This window comes from Piliocolobus tephrosceles, chromosome 7 (assembly GCF_002776525.5).
Source record: "Piliocolobus tephrosceles isolate RC106 chromosome 7, ASM277652v3, whole genome shotgun sequence".
Taxonomy (NCBI): Eukaryota; Metazoa; Chordata; class Mammalia; order Primates; family Cercopithecidae; genus Piliocolobus; species Piliocolobus tephrosceles.
The window spans coordinates 147629724-147646248 of record NC_045440.1 but is presented as its reverse complement, the minus strand read 5'-3'; the positions used below and the strand labels follow the sequence as shown (position 1 = coordinate 147646248).

General features: G+C 59.7%; 1 protein-coding gene across 6 annotated transcripts in view; it reads right to left on the bottom strand.

The window, feature by feature from the left end:
* The window catches only part of MROH1 (maestro heat like repeat family member 1), a 119274-nt gene that overhangs the window by 2347 nt on the left and 100402 nt on the right, over nt 1-16525 (bottom strand). For 5 of the 6 annotated variants that reach the window (XR_003307382.1, XM_026449740.2, XM_026449741.2 and 2 more), the window contains 7 exons: nt 9756-9910; nt 5341-5506; nt 4633-4829; nt 1547-1684; nt 1071-1185; nt 406-552; nt 90-278 (listed from right to left, as the gene is read on the bottom strand). Coding sequence is in view for 4 of the 6 variants with exons in the window: in XM_026449740.2 (XP_026305525.1) it covers nt 90-278; nt 406-552; nt 1071-1185; nt 1547-1684; nt 4633-4829; nt 5341-5506; nt 9756-9910 (1107 nt within the window). In the remaining 2 variants the exon portion in view is untranslated. Of the gene's footprint in view, nt 1-89; nt 279-405; nt 553-1070; nt 1202-1546; nt 1685-4632; nt 4830-5340; nt 5507-9755; nt 9911-16525 lie in introns of all 6 variants that reach the window. The other variant, XR_003307383.1, reaches the window with a different exon arrangement.

Below are 16525 nucleotides of genomic sequence, written 5' to 3'. Positions count from 1 at the left end.
AACGCTTAGCGCAGGAGGCAGGAAGGGCAGGGCTCCCCCCCCCTCCCCACCCCTCCTCACCCCACCCCTCCCCTCCCCACCCCGCCTACACTGTCGAAGAAAGGCCGGATGCGGATGGCCACGTGCAGCAGCCCTGAGCGCAGGTCCCAGGCCTCCACCAGGTGCACCAGCCTCGCAAGGCCCAGCATGGCCTCCAGGGCCACCGGGCTGTGAGGGTTGTCCCCGTCGTCTAGCCCGCCAATCATGGCTGTGAGGAGCTGGGGGCCGTGGGCTCGCACCTGAGGACACCCTACACTCAGCCTGGGCCCCAGAGTCATCGTCTGCCACCCCACAAGACAGGGTGACCTCCATGCACAGCCCCCCACCATGCTGCCTGGGCCCCAGAGGGACTGGTGGCCACCCCACCTTGTCAGGGCAGCCGGAGGCCAGGTTGGCCAGGCCGCGGAGCACCAGCCTTCGCACGCTGGCGCATGTGTCCTTCTGGCGAGCCGCCAGGCTCTCCAGCAGCGAGTCCAAGAGCATCAGGTCGTTGGCCACGTTGCTGTTCAGCAGCTGCAGGCAGAGGTGCTGTGACTTCCCCCTCCCTGCTGACCCCAGGGCCCAACCCACCAGCCCAGGCCCAGAACATGCCGGTGTGGCAGACCTACTCCCTGGGTCTCAGATCAGTGGCGACCCTCCCTGTTGTGCCGCTGGGGCTTGCTCTGTCGCCCACCGTGCTCTGCTGCATGGCCTTGGGCAAGATTTTGGAGTCTTTGGCCACAAGGGCCAAGACGACACTGCCAAGGGCACCTGGGCACCCAGGGACCAGCCCTGTCCAGCTACAGATGTGCCCAGCAGGACTTGGGGATACAGGCTGCAGGCAGCCTGGGTCCTCCTCTCACCAGAAACAGAGGGGGTGTGCCTGGGCAGGACTGAGTTCTGGCATGGGGGAGGAGGTGGCTAACATCCACATCCCCTCCTTGCAGGCTGCGGTTGAGGGGGCCTTTTAGGAGTAAGAAAAGGGCATCCCAGGCCTGTCCTGAGCAGGAGCCCCACCCTGGTGCCCAGCAACCCTCCCTGGAGGGGCCTACCTCGGCCAGGAAGGCGGTGATGGTCACCCTCTGGTTCTCATATGCACTGCTGTGTGTGCCAGCCAGCGTCTTCAGCACCAGGGGGAGCCGGGGCCCTGCGTGCTCAGCCATGGCCCTGGGAAAGGGGGCCGCTGAGGGTGCAGGGGCTGTTGCTGTGCTGCACCCTACCCAGGCACCTTCCACCCTGCACAGCCCTGGTCCACTCCACCACCAGCTACCAGGTTCTGGGAGTTCTAGGTCTCAGAGATGCCTCCCAACTTGCCTCGCCAGGCCTCTGCATAGGGGTCCCTCCCTACCCCTGCCCAGAGAGCAAATAGGCAGGAGCTCAGGCCCCCACTGGCCTGACACACATGGGGCCCCTACTGGCCTGACACACATGGGGCCCCCACCTGATCCCGGTCATGTCCTGGGCCCCAGAGATCCGGTGGAGCCCAGCCAGTGCTGCAGCTGCAGTGGGCTGGGCCCGCTCAGCTCACCTGGCCAACCTGGTGGCCCCCTCCTCGTGCCCCGCCGAGGTCCCGAGCAGCTCCCAGCCTCCGTCTAGGTCCATGCGCTGTGCCACATCCTCGCTGCCGCTGCGGAGCAGCACGGCCCGCAGGGTGTCCACTGCGGAGCTGCAGGATTGCCAGGGTGCTCAGCTGGTGGGGCACACACACGCCCACCTCCCTTCCCAATGAGCCCTTGATGTCTGTACCCAATGTGTGCTGCCCACCTGGTGCCTAGCCCTATCCCTGCCAGAGCCACCCTTCAGGAAGCAGGCTCTAGGGCCCCCCATTTTCCCCACCCAAGGCAAGGTCACAGACGTTGGCTTGGAGGTGAGCTAGTAGCAAGGTCAGCCTGTGGCCACCCGGCCACCAGCCTGAGAGCTGGACACAGGCAAAGCTGTCTGGCCGCACCTGCCTTCCTTTCTGGACACCCAGATGCTGCTGGGCACCCATTCCACAGGCGCCCCATCCCTGGGCCTGTTTCTGCCTGGAACTTTGGGTTCTCAAACTGTACCCCAGGGACTCCACAGCCCTCTGGGAGGCAGGCAGGCCCCTGATCCACTCGGTGTTGGCTGAGGGAGGCTGGCTGGCAAGTGAGCGGGAGGACGGCGCCAAGAGCTGGAGGGGCTGCAGGGGTGCTGAAGAGCAGGTGCCGTGGGGGTCAACCTGGCCAACTCTCCGCCTCTCCTGACTCCCCGGAGCCCCACCAGGCAAGCACCTTGCCCTCTGGTCTCCCTGGCGGTGGGAGGCAGGCCTAGGACTCAGGCCAGAAACTGGCAGGGAGAATCTGACGTTGAAGCTAATGCTGGGTCCAGCTTGAGCCTGGCATCGACCATCGGCTCAGACGAGCCCTTCCCTGCTGAGGCTGCCCCACTCCTGGCTGCCAGTGGGTGGGGGGTAGTATGCAACCCAGCAGGCAAGGTCTGGGGCAGAGGATGCCCTGCACCAGCGTCCCCACCCAGCAGGACCCTCCCTTGCAACTCCACAGCCCCCTGCCACGTGCTTTCCGGTGCCCACTGCACCTCACACTTAGACCCTCACCGCCTTTAGACCTCTGTCCCCACAAGGCTTTGTCCTTAGGAGCACCTGGCCCAAAAGCAGACAATTCCTGAGTGGCATGGGTCACGTGACCACTGGTTGTGGTGACAGTGCCACTGCCCTGGTCACCTCCTGCCAGGTGTCCCAAAGGCCCCCTGGTGTGCTGGGGTGGGCCTAGCAGGGAGCAAGTGGCCCCTCCAAGCTGGGGGCCAGGCCCTGCTCGCCTGGATGGTGTGAGAGGCCCTCATGCAGGGGGATCAAGGAGGAGGGTGTGGTGGGCACAGGAGCATGGGACCAACTTGTTAGAGATCTGGTGATGGGCTCCATGAGGCTTCTGGGCGGTTGGGCACACAGGGCCGGTGATGCCGGCAGGACGGAGGCAGCCTGAGAGCTGGACAGGGGCTGTAGGAGCTGAGAGCCATGGGGGTCTTGAAGCCGAGGAAGGAGGTGCTGGGGGCCTGCTCCCAGTATACCCCTGTCCCCATGGGTGTGCCTGGGTGGTCTGGTGCTGACCCACAGTAGGGCCAGCCCCTCACACGGCCCCTGCTGAGTGTCCCCAGGCTTCTCTCTCTCAGGGCTTCCCTCCCCAAGGTAGGACATGCTAGAAGGCAGCTCTGGGTGAGCCAGGAGTCCCATGGTTCCAGTGTTAGGCCCTGATCTTTGAGCCCAGGTAGCCTGGGTGCCAAGGGGGCTTCTAGCCCTGGGAACAGGAGAGCCAGCACTGACCACAGGCAGAGGAGAGAGCCACACCAGTCACTACAGTTCCTGGGAGATGCCCTTGACACGTACAGGCCGGGCCAGCCGCAGTCGGAGGGAGGACCCACAGGTCCACAGTTCAGCTGAGCCTCATGGTCTGAGCCAGGGCCCGGTTTGACTGCAGCTCTGCCTCCAGCTCCACACCCTGCTCCAGGCCTTGAGGCCTGCAAGGCGCCATCTGGACCAGGGGCTGCACTCCAGGCTGCGAATGGCGCAGGCGCAGCAATTCACAACCAACGTTGACAAATCTAACGGGAAGCATGTGTTTGGCTCAGAAAGGTGTTAGTGATTTAGATGAGGGTGCCTCCCTTGCTTGTGTGCCCAGGACATTTACGAATGTGGCACCCACGAGGGTCTGACCCACTGGAGGACGGCCTGTGTGCCAGGCTCTGCAATCGTCCCAGTGGAGGGGTACCTGGGGGTGGGCGTGTGGCCTGCAGCCTACAGCTCAGAGGCAGAGGCACTGACTCGCAGCAGGCCAGGCCCAGGGGCTGGGGACTGCCCCATCCCACTGACATTTTCCATCCCGTTTGCTAGGGGCAGAGCAGCCCTGGCAGCTGGCCCCACTGGGGTTTACGAGCTGGCCTGTGGTGGAGCAGCCTGTGGTGCTGGGGGAGGGGGGTGAAGTGAGGCTGTCCCCCTGGGGTGTCCTGGCAAACGTGCACACCCAAACCCGGGCACCTGGGTGGGACGGAACCAGAGCTCTCCTGGGCAGGCAGGGCATGGCGGCCCAGCATTCACATGAGCTCGTGGTCCTGGGGTCAGGCCACACAGCCACGCCTGCCCAGGGTGTCAGCTTCCTCTGTGCTGTGGCCCCAGGCAGGTGTGTAGGACCTGAAATGCTGTCGTGTCGGGCACCTTGGCAGCTCTCACACTGGGGCTGTGAGCACATGCCAGAGGCCGCTCTGCTGGGGCAGTTTCAGGGACAAAGCTGGTCCTGCCATGGTTGGCCCCAGCCCATACCCCAAAGACTCCCCACAACTCCACTCCCAAGAGATGGCACCACCTGATCCTGCCTGAGCTGCCATGCGAAGCCCCCACCACCTGCCTGTGATCATCACCACCGCGCACACCGCCCGCAGAGGCCTTCGCAGCCAGTGTGAGAAGGGTGCCTGTGCATGTCACCACTGACGGCTCAGCCCTGCACCTGGGTGAGGCACCAGCTCCCCGGGAGCAGAGTCACTCCCACGTTCCCCATGGTTCAGATCTGCCGCCCGCCCCACCATGCGCATGCGTGCACACCCATGTCTGTGCTTGCGAATGAGTACTGGGGACCCAGATACCTGCAGGGTTCCAGGTTCCTGGCGGCTAGGGCTGGACTGGCTCCCCTCCTTTCCTGGGCCTGCAGGTTCCGGGGCAGCTGGACACCCACGGTGCAGCTGACACGCAGCAGAAGCGCCACGAACAGCTGGGGGTAGAGCTCTAGCACCGCGGGCCCCGCTGCAGGCGTGGACAGGACCTCGAATAGTGCACAGGTGGCCTGGGGGAGATGTCACCACAGGGCCATGCCTCCCTCCAGGCCACACGAAATCTAAGCCTGCACCGTGTGCTCCCATGCATCCCGTGGGCGGAGCCCCAGGGAGCTGCAGCACAGGAAGGGCAAGGCACACCACTGCATGGCTTGGCCCTCAGGGGTAGAGGCAGGAGACGGGGACAGAAGGGCAGCCAGCCTTCACAGGACAGACCTCAGGCCATCTGTTCTCAGCTCCTCAGAAGGGAGGAGGAGGGAACTCTCACAGCTGCTTTACTGCTTAAAACATTGCCAAGCTGGGTTTATTTTTTTTCCGCAGGATAAAACGTGAAGTGGTCTCCCCTGGGGGCCCACACCTGTGAGGCCTTTACGAGGCTGAGCTCAGAGCTCCCGGCCCGGTGCTGCCGCCAGGTGCCTGTGGCGTGGCGTCCAGGCCACCTCATTGAGAGGCCTCCCCCCGGGCACCCAGGCCAGTGGGGCAGGGACAGAGTGTCAGCGTGGCTCCGAGAGCCCGACTCACCGAGAGAGGCAGCAGCGTGGCCACGCGCTCTGGGGTGCGGCCCAGCAGGAAGGCGCGGCTCTCCTTGAATGGGACGTCCCTACTCATCTTCTCCAGCAGTAGTCCCAGGACCTGAGCAGCCAGGCGAGGCTCCACCGCCAGCGCCCGCCACAGCATGGAGGTGTGGCTGAAGCAGGGCAGGAAGAGAGTCACCTTGAGGCCGTGGGTGGTCACAGTGCTGCCGGCACCTGGGCTGGGCATCCCTGCCCACCGCCGCCTGCGTGCCGTGGACCCTGGCTCCACGACGCTCAGACGTGGCCACCAGGCTCAGCTGCAGCCAGATGGTAAATAGCCTCTTGGCCTCAGACCTGAGCTCACCCCTTCCTCTGACTCCAGGGGTCTGTAAACAGAGCTGGCAATAAAGGACACAGAAAAATCTGGGCCTGTACATAGAGGGCCCAGGGCAGTGGTGTGGGAGGCCCCTGGGGAGCTGCTGGGAGGGAGAACGAATCTTCCCTGGAGGAAGCAGCATCTGGCCCAGGCCTCAGAATGGCACAAGGTCAAAGAGCGCAGCTCCCAAGAAGACCCGGCCGTGCTGCCAAGAGCACTCGGACGCCGCTGCAGACACATGGTGAGGCAGCTATGCTCAGCGTTTGCAGAAATAAACAACAAACTTTAAATATGATGGGAACTGGAAATTCTAAACAGATACAGCAAATTTAAAAGAAAACCAAACAGCCCTTTTAGAAGTGAAACACTAATGTACTCAGTGGACATATTTGGTGCCAGTCTAGATACAGTAGAAGAGAGAAACAGTAAACGGGAAAATAAGGAAATTACTCAGTGAATAGGAAGGTAAAAAAATTATTACAGAGCAAGAATAACGTGGGAAGGCAGAGGAAGAAGAAGAGATGCAGAAGATGGAATGAGGGCTAATGTACATCTGATGGATGTCCCAGAGGCAGAGGAAACAGAATGGCTGACAAGGAGAAGGTTGGCTTTTTCAGAACTGATGAAATATACTGACCCACAGATAGGGAGCCTCGAAGCCGCCTGGCAGAACAAATGGAAAGCCACCCCCACCCGCAAACTGCAGATGAGCCACAAGCAGGAAGTGGCCTCCTCGACAGATGCAATGCTCGGAGACTTCACCTGGCTCCCAAGAGTAAGGACAGAAGCCAGAAACAGTGATGCACTGTCACACACCTGAGCAAACGCACTGAACTAGGACACTGAGCCACAGAAAGAAGAGTCACAAGGAATGGCCAAATAAAGACATTCTCAAGTAAACAAAGGCAGGCAGTGTGTCCCTGATCCTCGTGGAGGGCATTCCAGGAGATGTCCTTCAGGCAGAAGGCAAGCAGCAGAGGGCTGGGCATGAGCGTGGGGAGCAAATGACCTGGCAGGAACGTGGACAAATGCACAGGAGGGCAGGCACATGGCATGCGCCAGCAAGGACGTGGTGGCCATCACTGAGGTGCCAGGAGGCCACAGACTCAGCCTCGGTGGGCCCCCATGAGGCTGTATATGACAGTCAAGCCAACCTGTGCCCAGGGCAGGGCTGGCAAGCTTCTGACCAGGACAGTGGCTCAGGCCTTGGGGGCCGGATGACCTCTGGCAGCTCATCAAGCCTGCCGCTGTAGTGCCAGAGCAGCCACAGACAGCGTGGAAGTGGATGAGGCGGCTGCTTCCAGAAGCTTTAACTCATGGACACTGGAATCAGAATTTCCTATCATGTGTCATGAAATATTCTTTTGGTCTTTTTCTGACCATTTATGGATGCAGAACCCACCCTTAGCTTAGGGGGTGGCAGGGTAGAGACGGCCACAGTGACTCCACTTCTTTTTTTTTGAGACAGAGTCTTGCTCTGTCGCCCAGGCTGGAGTGCAATAGCGCGATCTCAGCCCACTGAAACCTTCACCTCCCAGGTTCAAGCAATTCTCTTGTCTTGGCCTCCCAAGTAGCTGGGACTACAGACAGCCTGTTGCCCAGGCTGGAGTGCAATGGCCCAATCATGGTCCACCACAACCTCCGCCTCCTGCGTTCAAGCGATTCTTCTGCCTCAGCCTCCCGAGTAGCTGTGATTACAGGCAGGCACCATCACGCCCAGCTAATTTTATTTTTAGTAGAGACGGGGTTTCACCATGTTGGTCAGGCTGGTCTCAAACTCCCAACCTCAGGTGGTCCGCCTCTCAAAGTGTTGGGATTACAGGCGTGAGTCACCGCGCCCGGCCCTTCTTTTTTTTTGAGAGGGAGTCTCGCTCTGTCGCCCAGGCTGGAGTGCAGTGGCGCGATCTCGGCTCACTGCAAGCTCCGCCTCCCGGGTTCACACCATTCTCCTGCCTCAGCCTCTGGAGTAGCTGGGATTGCAGGCGCACACCACCTTGCCTGGCTAATTTTTTGTATTTTTAGTAGAGACGGGGTTTCACCGTGTTGGCCAGGATGGTCTCGATCTCCTGACCTGTGATCCGCCTGCCTCAGCCTCCCAAAGCGCTGGGATTACAGCCCAGCCAATTTTTATATTTTTAGTAGAGACAGGGTTTCACCATGTTGGCCAGGCTGGTAGCAAACTCCTGACCTCAGGTGATCCTCCTGCTTCAGCCTCCCATATTGCTGGGATTACAGGTGTGAGCCACAGTACCTGGCCTCAATTCCACTCTTATTACACACACCTGAAAGAGAAATGCATGCCCTACCCACCAACAGACACTCCCAGGAACATTCAAAGCATCGCCATCCCCAGCAGCCCCAAACCAAAACCAACCTGAATGTCCATCACCTAGAAACAGATACACGGTGCGGCCCACACGGCACCCAACACTGCCCAGCAGGAGAAAGGATAAGCAACAGCACCGCCGTGCTAAGCAGAGGCCGGGAAGACACAGCACAGCACAATCGCCAAAACCGCTAGTGGCGGCGGTCAGGTGGCCCTGACCCTGTAGGGGACTGAGGGGCACACAGGAGCCTGCTGGGGACCAGACACCTCCTCTGCCTCGACCTGGAAAGTCCCGCAGGGCCCAGTGGCTCCGTGCTTGCCCTTTGTGTGAGCCCCGCCTCCATGGAACATTAAAACAGTGACTGATGAGCCAGGCGGTGACCGCGGAGGAAAGACAAGTCAATGCGGACTGTGCCCAAGAGCCACGGTCGTGGCGACTCGGGCGCCCAGCAGCCCAGCCAGACCCAGACCTCAGCCGGCATTCGGGGCCCGTGACTCGGGCGCCCAGCAGCCCAGCCAGACCCAGACCTCAGCCTGCATTCGGGGCCCACGCTGGACTTCAGTCAGGACACACGCAGCCACCCTTAGGGCAAACGCTAAAAGAAAAGGAACAGACTGCAGGATTGCAAACTGAGTGGAGAAAGTGAGGTAAGAGGGACACTGTCAATCTGAAAAAGGACAAGAAAGAAGATTTTTAAAAAACAAACTGCGTAACAAAGAGGCAAAAGATTTGACAGTGGATTTAAACTCACTCTATCTGTAACAAAATGCGGCTATTTACCATACAAAAGGTTTAAAACAAACACACAGAAAGGTCAACAGCACCAGGAAAGAGCAAGGCCACCAGACAAGTGCACCTCTGAGGAGAAGGTGCCTGCGGGTCCCCCCTGCCAGGAGGAAGCGGACATTGCAGCTTGGATGCACTTAATGGGAGGGCCTCAGAGCACATGAAAAAAAGCAAAGCTGACAGGCTAAAGAGCCAGGTGCAAGGAAACCTGTGTCCCCACGGCAGCCTCGTGCCCCCACCTGCCAGGGGAAGGGTCACTCTGCCTTGCCCAGCATGGAGTCTCCAGGAGGTCACAGGCAGCCAGGTATCCCTGGGCCAGCCTCTATCCACGACTAAGATGGCAGAGAAAGAAGGGCCAGCAGACCCATGCTCTGGAGGCCTCAGCGAGGAAGGGGGACCCCCGTGGGCTGGTGGGTGGTGGACACACCCTGCCCTTTGCTGGGAGCTGGGAGGTGTGAGTTTGGGAAGACATAGTGATGTATGGTACAGACAGCGTTGTCCGTGGGCTCCTGAGGGGCTCAGATCAGGCAGTTCCTGGGGGTCTGCTCACAGGCAGTAGTGGACGCCCTGCAGAGGACAAGGCTTGGGGCAGCTGGAACCAAGACGCGGGGTGAGGGGCAGCCTCCAGTGTCTGCTGGAGCCTGGGGCTGACAGAGCAGCCAGGCAGTTTCGGGGCCTTAGAGGAGCGCAGAAACAGCAGCTTCCCTGTGGGGGTGCTGTGCGAGGCCCACCGGGGCCAGTGAGGATTCCGAGACACCTAAAGAGGAGCGGACCCCATGGGTACCTGAGAGACTGGGGCCTGTCTCCATGTCACTTTCTGTCCCACGTGGCCTAGAGCCATGGGAACTCATGCAGAAAGCCAGGGCGCAGAGGCGGGTGGAGGGCTTGGGGAGCAGCAGAGGAACCCCTAAGCCTGGAGTCTGGGCTAGGTACCTGTCCAAGGGCAGGGGGCTGCCCAGGAGGCTGGACACCACGGCCGCGCAGTGCTGGGTGGCCAGGAGGTACACGCTGTGCTGGGCAGCCGGCAGGACGTGCTCTCCCTGGGCCTCCTGAAGCTTGGAGCGCAGCACGCTCACGATCTCAGGCACCTGTAGGTGGGGAAGACACGGCGGTCAGGCCATGTGTGGGGGACAGCCGTGGGCACACCTATGCCAACCCAAGGGGGTGGGGCCATGAGGGAGGCCCCATGAGACGCAGAGCTCTGTACTGCTGGTGCCAGCCTGAGGCAGGGCCAGGATCCCCCGTGGGCCACGGACAGCCCAGAAGCCAAGGAACTGGAGCCATGACCTGGATTCCTCTTGCAAAGTGGCTAGTGCCCTGGGAGGTAGAGGAAGTGCTGAGGACACATGTGGCCCAGAGGCTGGTGTGGAGCTGGGCAGGCAGCCAACAGAGCCAGCGGCCCCATGCCCTCACAGCATGCCTGCTGGGTCCAATTCTCAGGCTCCCCTGGCAGGCCCACCAGAGGCAGGACCCACACAACTGCCAACTGCACCCATGCAGGAGTTAGGCTGGGAACCTGGGCGGACAGGGAGGAGACAGATTCCCAGACCGAAGCTGGAGCTGGGCCTGACATGGAAGGTTGGGACTTGGGGGGCTATGAGTTTGCCACTGTCCTGCTGTTCCAGAAAGCAGGTGAATGGAACATGGGGGAACATGGGCAGGAGGATGCTGGCCCTGGGACCCCCAGGCCCACCACAAGTCCAGCAGCAGCACAGCATGTGAGCCTCACTCTGGGGGACGGCCATGTCACGAGGGGGCTCCCTGCCCATGGTGGGTACTGGCCCGGGAGTCTCCTCTCCAGCCTCAGCCATGGTGACCCCTACTGCCAAATGCCTGCTGCACAGCTAGCAAATACCACGACCTGGGGTGAAAACAAACAAAGCAGTGGGCCATGAGGTCAGGCTTGCCTCGCCCTGGAGGGTGGCTGACAGACTGTGGGCTCCACCCACCCCAGCGTTCCTGGGCCACCGCTAGGGTCCTCCTTCCCGGCTGTGGCTGAGGGACCCGCCTGGGTAGCTGGAAGGGAAAAGGGGCTGGTTCAAAGCGCAACAGCAGGTCGAGCTGGAGGAGATTCTGACGGCAGAACCTTCCGGGCCGGGCCAGGCCACACCCACTCATGTGGTGAGGCCACAGCATGGCGTGGGGAGACACGGCTGGTGAGGGGTGCAGGAGCCATGCCCAGGGGAAGCTGCACAGGCACAGGCTGGTCCTTCCTGGTCACTGTCGCTCTCAAAGGAGCTGTAGACCTCTTGACGCCGCTTTCATTCCAAAACCTCCAGTGCGGAGCTGAGCGCCCAGCCCCTGCAGGAGCAGCGTGTTCTGATGACCTGTTTCTTTGCCTTTTTCTTCACCTGTGAGCCCCTTGTCCTAGCCCAGGCGCTTCCCTGACAAGACGGCTGCCAGGGCTGCGGACGCTGCCTGCTGCCTGCCCGTTGGTTTCCTCTGCACTCCTGGCTTTTGGCAAGTTTTGACAGTGAGGAGGTGCTGAACTCCAAGCAAGTATTTTTCCACACCAGGTCTTGCTCCTCAGCCCTCCAGGGAGTGACTCTCGCAGACAGGCTTGCTTCAAAGCCAAGACCAACCTGACACCCCGTGATGTTATCTGAGCTGCTGGGCTGTGCCACCTACACTGGCAGCTGACACAGACTTTCCTTTCTCCTGAGCACTGTGAGGGGCAATGACTCCCCTGCCGACGCGCAGCCTGGGTGACACCAGCGGGTGCCCAGAGCAGCCACTTCCACCAGTTCAGCAGTTACCGGTCCCCTGGACCCGCCTGCCTCCTTCCCATCTATGCTGGCCTTTTATTGTTTCAGAAATCGGTTGCTTTGGTGATAGCTTTCCAGGTGTTTTGGAACACAGCTGTTCGTGGACATACACTCTGCTAACCGCACACATTTTTACTCTTTCACTTCACTTTTTGCTTTTATGGATGTCAGCTCTTTTCCTGTGACTTGTCTCACAAGAGGTTTGTCTTGCTGTCTCAGTGGGTTTAGTTATCTTCTCTAATATTTTCTTTACTTTTGCATATTTATTTCTTCAACAACTCGAGCCGGGCGCGGTGGCTCAAGCCTGTAATCCCAGCACTTTGAGAGGCCGAGACGGGTGGATCACGAGGTCAGGAGATCGAGACCATCCTGGCTAACACGGTGAAACCCCGTCTCTATTAAAAATAAAAAAAAAACTAGCTGGGTGAGGTGGCCGGCGCCTGTAGTCCCAGCTACTCGGAGGCTGAGGCAGGAGAATGGCGTAAACCCGGGAGGCAGAGCTTGCAGTGAGCTGAGATCCGGCCACTGCACTCCAGCCTGGGCGATAGAGCGAGACTCCGTCTCAAAAAAACAAAAAAAAAAAAAAAAAAAAAACTTGAACCCATTGGTGCACATGTACACTTGAATCTATGCTTTTTTTGAACTTTAGAAACAGCCCGGGTGCGCTGGGTTGTGGTGGAGGGCTTGCAGGGTGGGGGCAGTTTCCACAGTCACCTCTTAGCTGAGAATCCCCGAGTGTGGACCCTCACACCCAGTCCTGAGCAGGCTCCTGCCTCCGCAGACTGCTGGGCAAAATCCATGTGGTCCCAGGACGCAGGGCAGCATTCCAGCTGCCCACTGTGTGAGGCTCAGCTGCGCCCCACACCTTCCAGGCTATTCTGCCGGTCTCTGGATTGTGGCTCCTCCCTCAATGGTAAGCCCCTGTGCAGGGTCCTCTCCCTTCCTGTCATGCTTGGCCTGGGTCACTGAGACATAATTCAGAGCCCCAGAGCCCACCCACTCACTGTAAGTGCACAGTTCCAGGATTCCAGTGCACTCAGCATGTACAACCATCACCCCCAAAAGAAACCCGTCATAGCCTGGGCAACATGGCGAAACCCTGTCTCTAAGAAAAATACAAAAAATTAGCTGGGCGTGGTGGTGCACACCGGTAGTCCCAGCTGCTCAGGAGGCTGAGGCTGGAGGATCACCTGAGCCCAGGAGGTTGAGCCTGCAGTAAGCCATGATCACATCACAGCACTTCAGCCTGGGCAACAGAGTAAGACCCTGTCTGTCTCTCTCTCTCTCTCTCACACACACACACACACACAGCCCATCTCCATTAGCAGTCACTAATTTGCTCCCCAGCCCCTGGTCACCTCTATTCCACTGTCTGTTGCAACCGATTTGCCTGTTCTGGACGCTTCGTGAAAATGGGCTCATGTGATTGTGGCTTTTAGTGTCTGCTTTTGTTGTTGTTGTTTATTTGTTTTTGAGATGGAGTCTTCCTCTGTCCCTCAGGCTGGAGTCCAATGGTGCAATCTCAGCTCACAGCAACCTCTGCCTCCTGGGTTCAAGTGATTCTCTGGCCTAGGCCTCCTGAGTAGCTGGGATTACAGGCTCCCGCCACCATGTCCAGCTAATTTTTGCATTTTTAGTAGAGATGGGGTTTCACCATGTTGGTCAGGCTGGTCTTGAACACCCGACCTCGTGATCCGCCCGCCTCGGCCTCCCAAAGTGCTGAGATTACAGACATGAGCCACCACACCTGGGCAGTGTCTGCTGCTTTCACTGAGCACGATGTTTTCAAGGTGCATCTGCCTCACAGTCTGTGTCAGGGCTTCATGCCCCTTTATGACCCAATAATATTCTGTCGTACAGATGGACCACATTTCCTCTACCCATTTGCAAAGTGATGGGCCCGTGGGATGCTTCCCAGATGGCATGAGCGGTGCTGCTGGGAATGGGTCGCTGTGTGCTTCGTGCTCTGTTCTTAGGAAGATCTCTGGGCAGGACAGCTGGGTCACCTGGCAACTCTGAGTTTGACCTTCCTGAGGTGGCAGCGCCACTTCCACCCCCACCTGTTTGTTTCATGTGGAATTTCCTCCTCTCCTGTCCCCTCCTTGGCCTCCCCCGCACACCGCCTCGACCCTGGGAAGGCTGCCTCCTCCGTCGGACACGCCCGGCCTCAGGAGAGCCTGCTGTTCTCGTCATGCTCTGTGCGCTATTTCATGGTCATCTCACACTGGGGGAGGTCGCATGTCACCCCCTAGGGCCACAGGTTCTGATTCAACGTCAGAGGAACTCAAAGCCCAAGCATCAGCCTGTCTCAAAGAAGTCCCCCCACCAGGGTCTCAGGGTGGGGAAGAACACAGAGGTTCGCCACGATGGCTGGGTACATGACACTGGCGGCAGGTGTGCCTGCTGGGCTGTGCTGTAGGCCTGCTCAAAGCCTTAGCCGGGGGTCAGCAATGCCCCTGCCCAGCTGGGCTGTGGCGAGTGATGTGTATGCAAACCTGGGCTGGGAAGAAAATAGCTGGACAGCTCCGCTGTGCAAAAAGCAGCCCTCTCAGAGGCCAGCCACAGCCTCAGTGTGATCGAGCCACTCTGCTTCTTGATACATCCCCAAATGAACTGAAAGTAGGGACTTGAAGAGAAATTACACACCCACATTCAGGAGAATCTGCCCAAGTGTCCATGTACAGACACGCTGAAAAGCACATGGCACATCCGACGCCGGGGCCGACCCCAGCACCCAGGCCGCCACCGCCAGCCCGGTCCATCCCACGCTGAGGCCGACCCCAGCACGCTGGCCGCCACCACCAGCCTGGTCCTTCTCTCACCATCTGCACAGGTGGCCAGGGTACCTCACTACCCTCAGATCTGACCCGGGGCCCCACTGCCTGCACAATAAAACCCAAGCCTTCAAATGGCCAGCACTGAACCGCCACTCTCTGGCCCCTTGTTCCTCCCAGGTCCCGATGCCAACATCTCTACCCTCAACCTCTTCCTCCTGCCATGCAGTAGCACTGGACTTGCCCTTCCAGAAACCACACCGTGTGCAGTCCTTGGCACGAGCCCTCCACCAACACTCTCCTTTTCTCCACTGCTGCATTCCTGTTCATGCCTCTCCAAGGAGCTATGTGCAGTATATGTACAGCCAATGGAGAAACTGTATCCAGGACATAGAAAGCACCCCTACCAGCTGGGTGTGGTGGCTCATGCCTATGATCCCAGCACTTTGGGAGGCTGAGGTGGGTGGATCACCTGAGGTCAGGAGTTCAGAAGCAGCCTGGCCAACATGGTGAAACTCCATCTCAACTAAAAATATAAAAATTAGCTGGGCATGGTGGCCTGTAATCCCAGCTACTCCGGAGGCTGAGGCAGACTTGCTTGAATCCGGGAGGGGCAGAGGTTGCAATGAGCTGAGATCGTGTCACTGCACTCCAGCCTGGGTGACAGAACAACACTTCGTCTAGGGGTTGCGGGGGTGGGGAAGCATTCCTACTAATCAAGAGGAAAAGCACAGGCGAAAGACTGGTATCCTGTCAAAGCGACACAGCCGAGTACCCAGTAAACATATAACCACGTGCTCACCTTCACCCATCACTGAGAAACACAGATGAAACTCTAGCATGAAGCCGCAGCAAACTCATTTGAAAAGAGTGGGAAACCCAGCGATGGGCAAGACAGTGGCACGCCAGAGCCAGCCGGCCTCCTGCGGGAGGGAGAGGGCCCCACCCAGGGACACTGGCTGGCAGCCCTGGGATACACACCAGGGCCTGGCCTTCAAGCCTTGTTGCTATCGTGGGCCTATCCCCTGCTGCAGTGTGCCCTCAGCTCCAAAGGACCTGGACCCTGTGACAGCCCCAACTGGGAACTGCCCAGGTGTTCACGGAGACAGACAGATGAACAAACGTGACACATTCGCAGCTCAGTGCAGGAAAGGGGCACATGTAGTGACAACAGGGACAACCTCACACACATGTTCACACCAAGGGACCACAGGACGGGCACCGGCTTCCACGTATACAACATGCACACCAAGCCACAGTGGTCTGCGCTGTGGGGCAGTGGTGGTGGCCCAAAGGGTGACAGCTGGAGCGGGAGGGGAGGACGCAGGAGTGGGTAGGATGCTCCACTTGTAGGTGCCCGTGCAGCCTCTGACACCCCACACTCCAATGCTTCACTTTAATACAGAGCTTGGGAATTCTGTCGTGCAGAGACTGGGTCCCCGGCCACGGGCCTCTCGAGGACTCATGAGCACCCACTCCAGCTGGCCCATGGGAGCCCTCTGGACCCAAAAAGATCTGAGAACAGGGATGTGCATTTCTGCTGTCGCGTCACAGGAATCTGTGTGGAGCGACTGTCTCTGCACGTTTGGCAACAACTGCACGGAGGCTGCACAGTGAGAGGCGGCGGTGGGGCTGGGACCGCCCCAGACACAGCAGCAAAGGGAATGAGAGTTGGGGCAGCACAAGAGCGTCCCGCGAGTGCCAGACCCTGGAATCCACGGCTGGGCAGCCTCCTGGGGACCTGGGGAGCCCTGCATCCATGTCCACACCAGCAATGCGAGCAGGGGGCCCAACCAGGGCTCGGGGAACCATTAGCGCTTTCACCCGCCTTTCCATTTCCTTTTCCCCCCTTATTCTCTCAGCACTTGTTTTTGCCAGATTCTAACCCCCGTCTTCAAACATAAGAGAAAGATTTGTCCACAGTAGTCCTGCAGGGAGAGGGAGCAGAGCAGTGAGGGTCACACCCGAGGAGGGCCGGGCAGGGTGGTCCACACCAGGCCAGGGCCAGCCTCACTGTTTTCTCCCGCGGTGCCACCTCTCCAAGAGCCTGCCGCCCCGCCCTTGCCTTGACGCCCCATCCCCCCCCCCCCCCCTCCCCCCCTCTCCCGGAGCCCCCCCCCCGCCCCCTCCCACCTTCTCCTGGAGCCGCCGCCCCGCCCCCTCC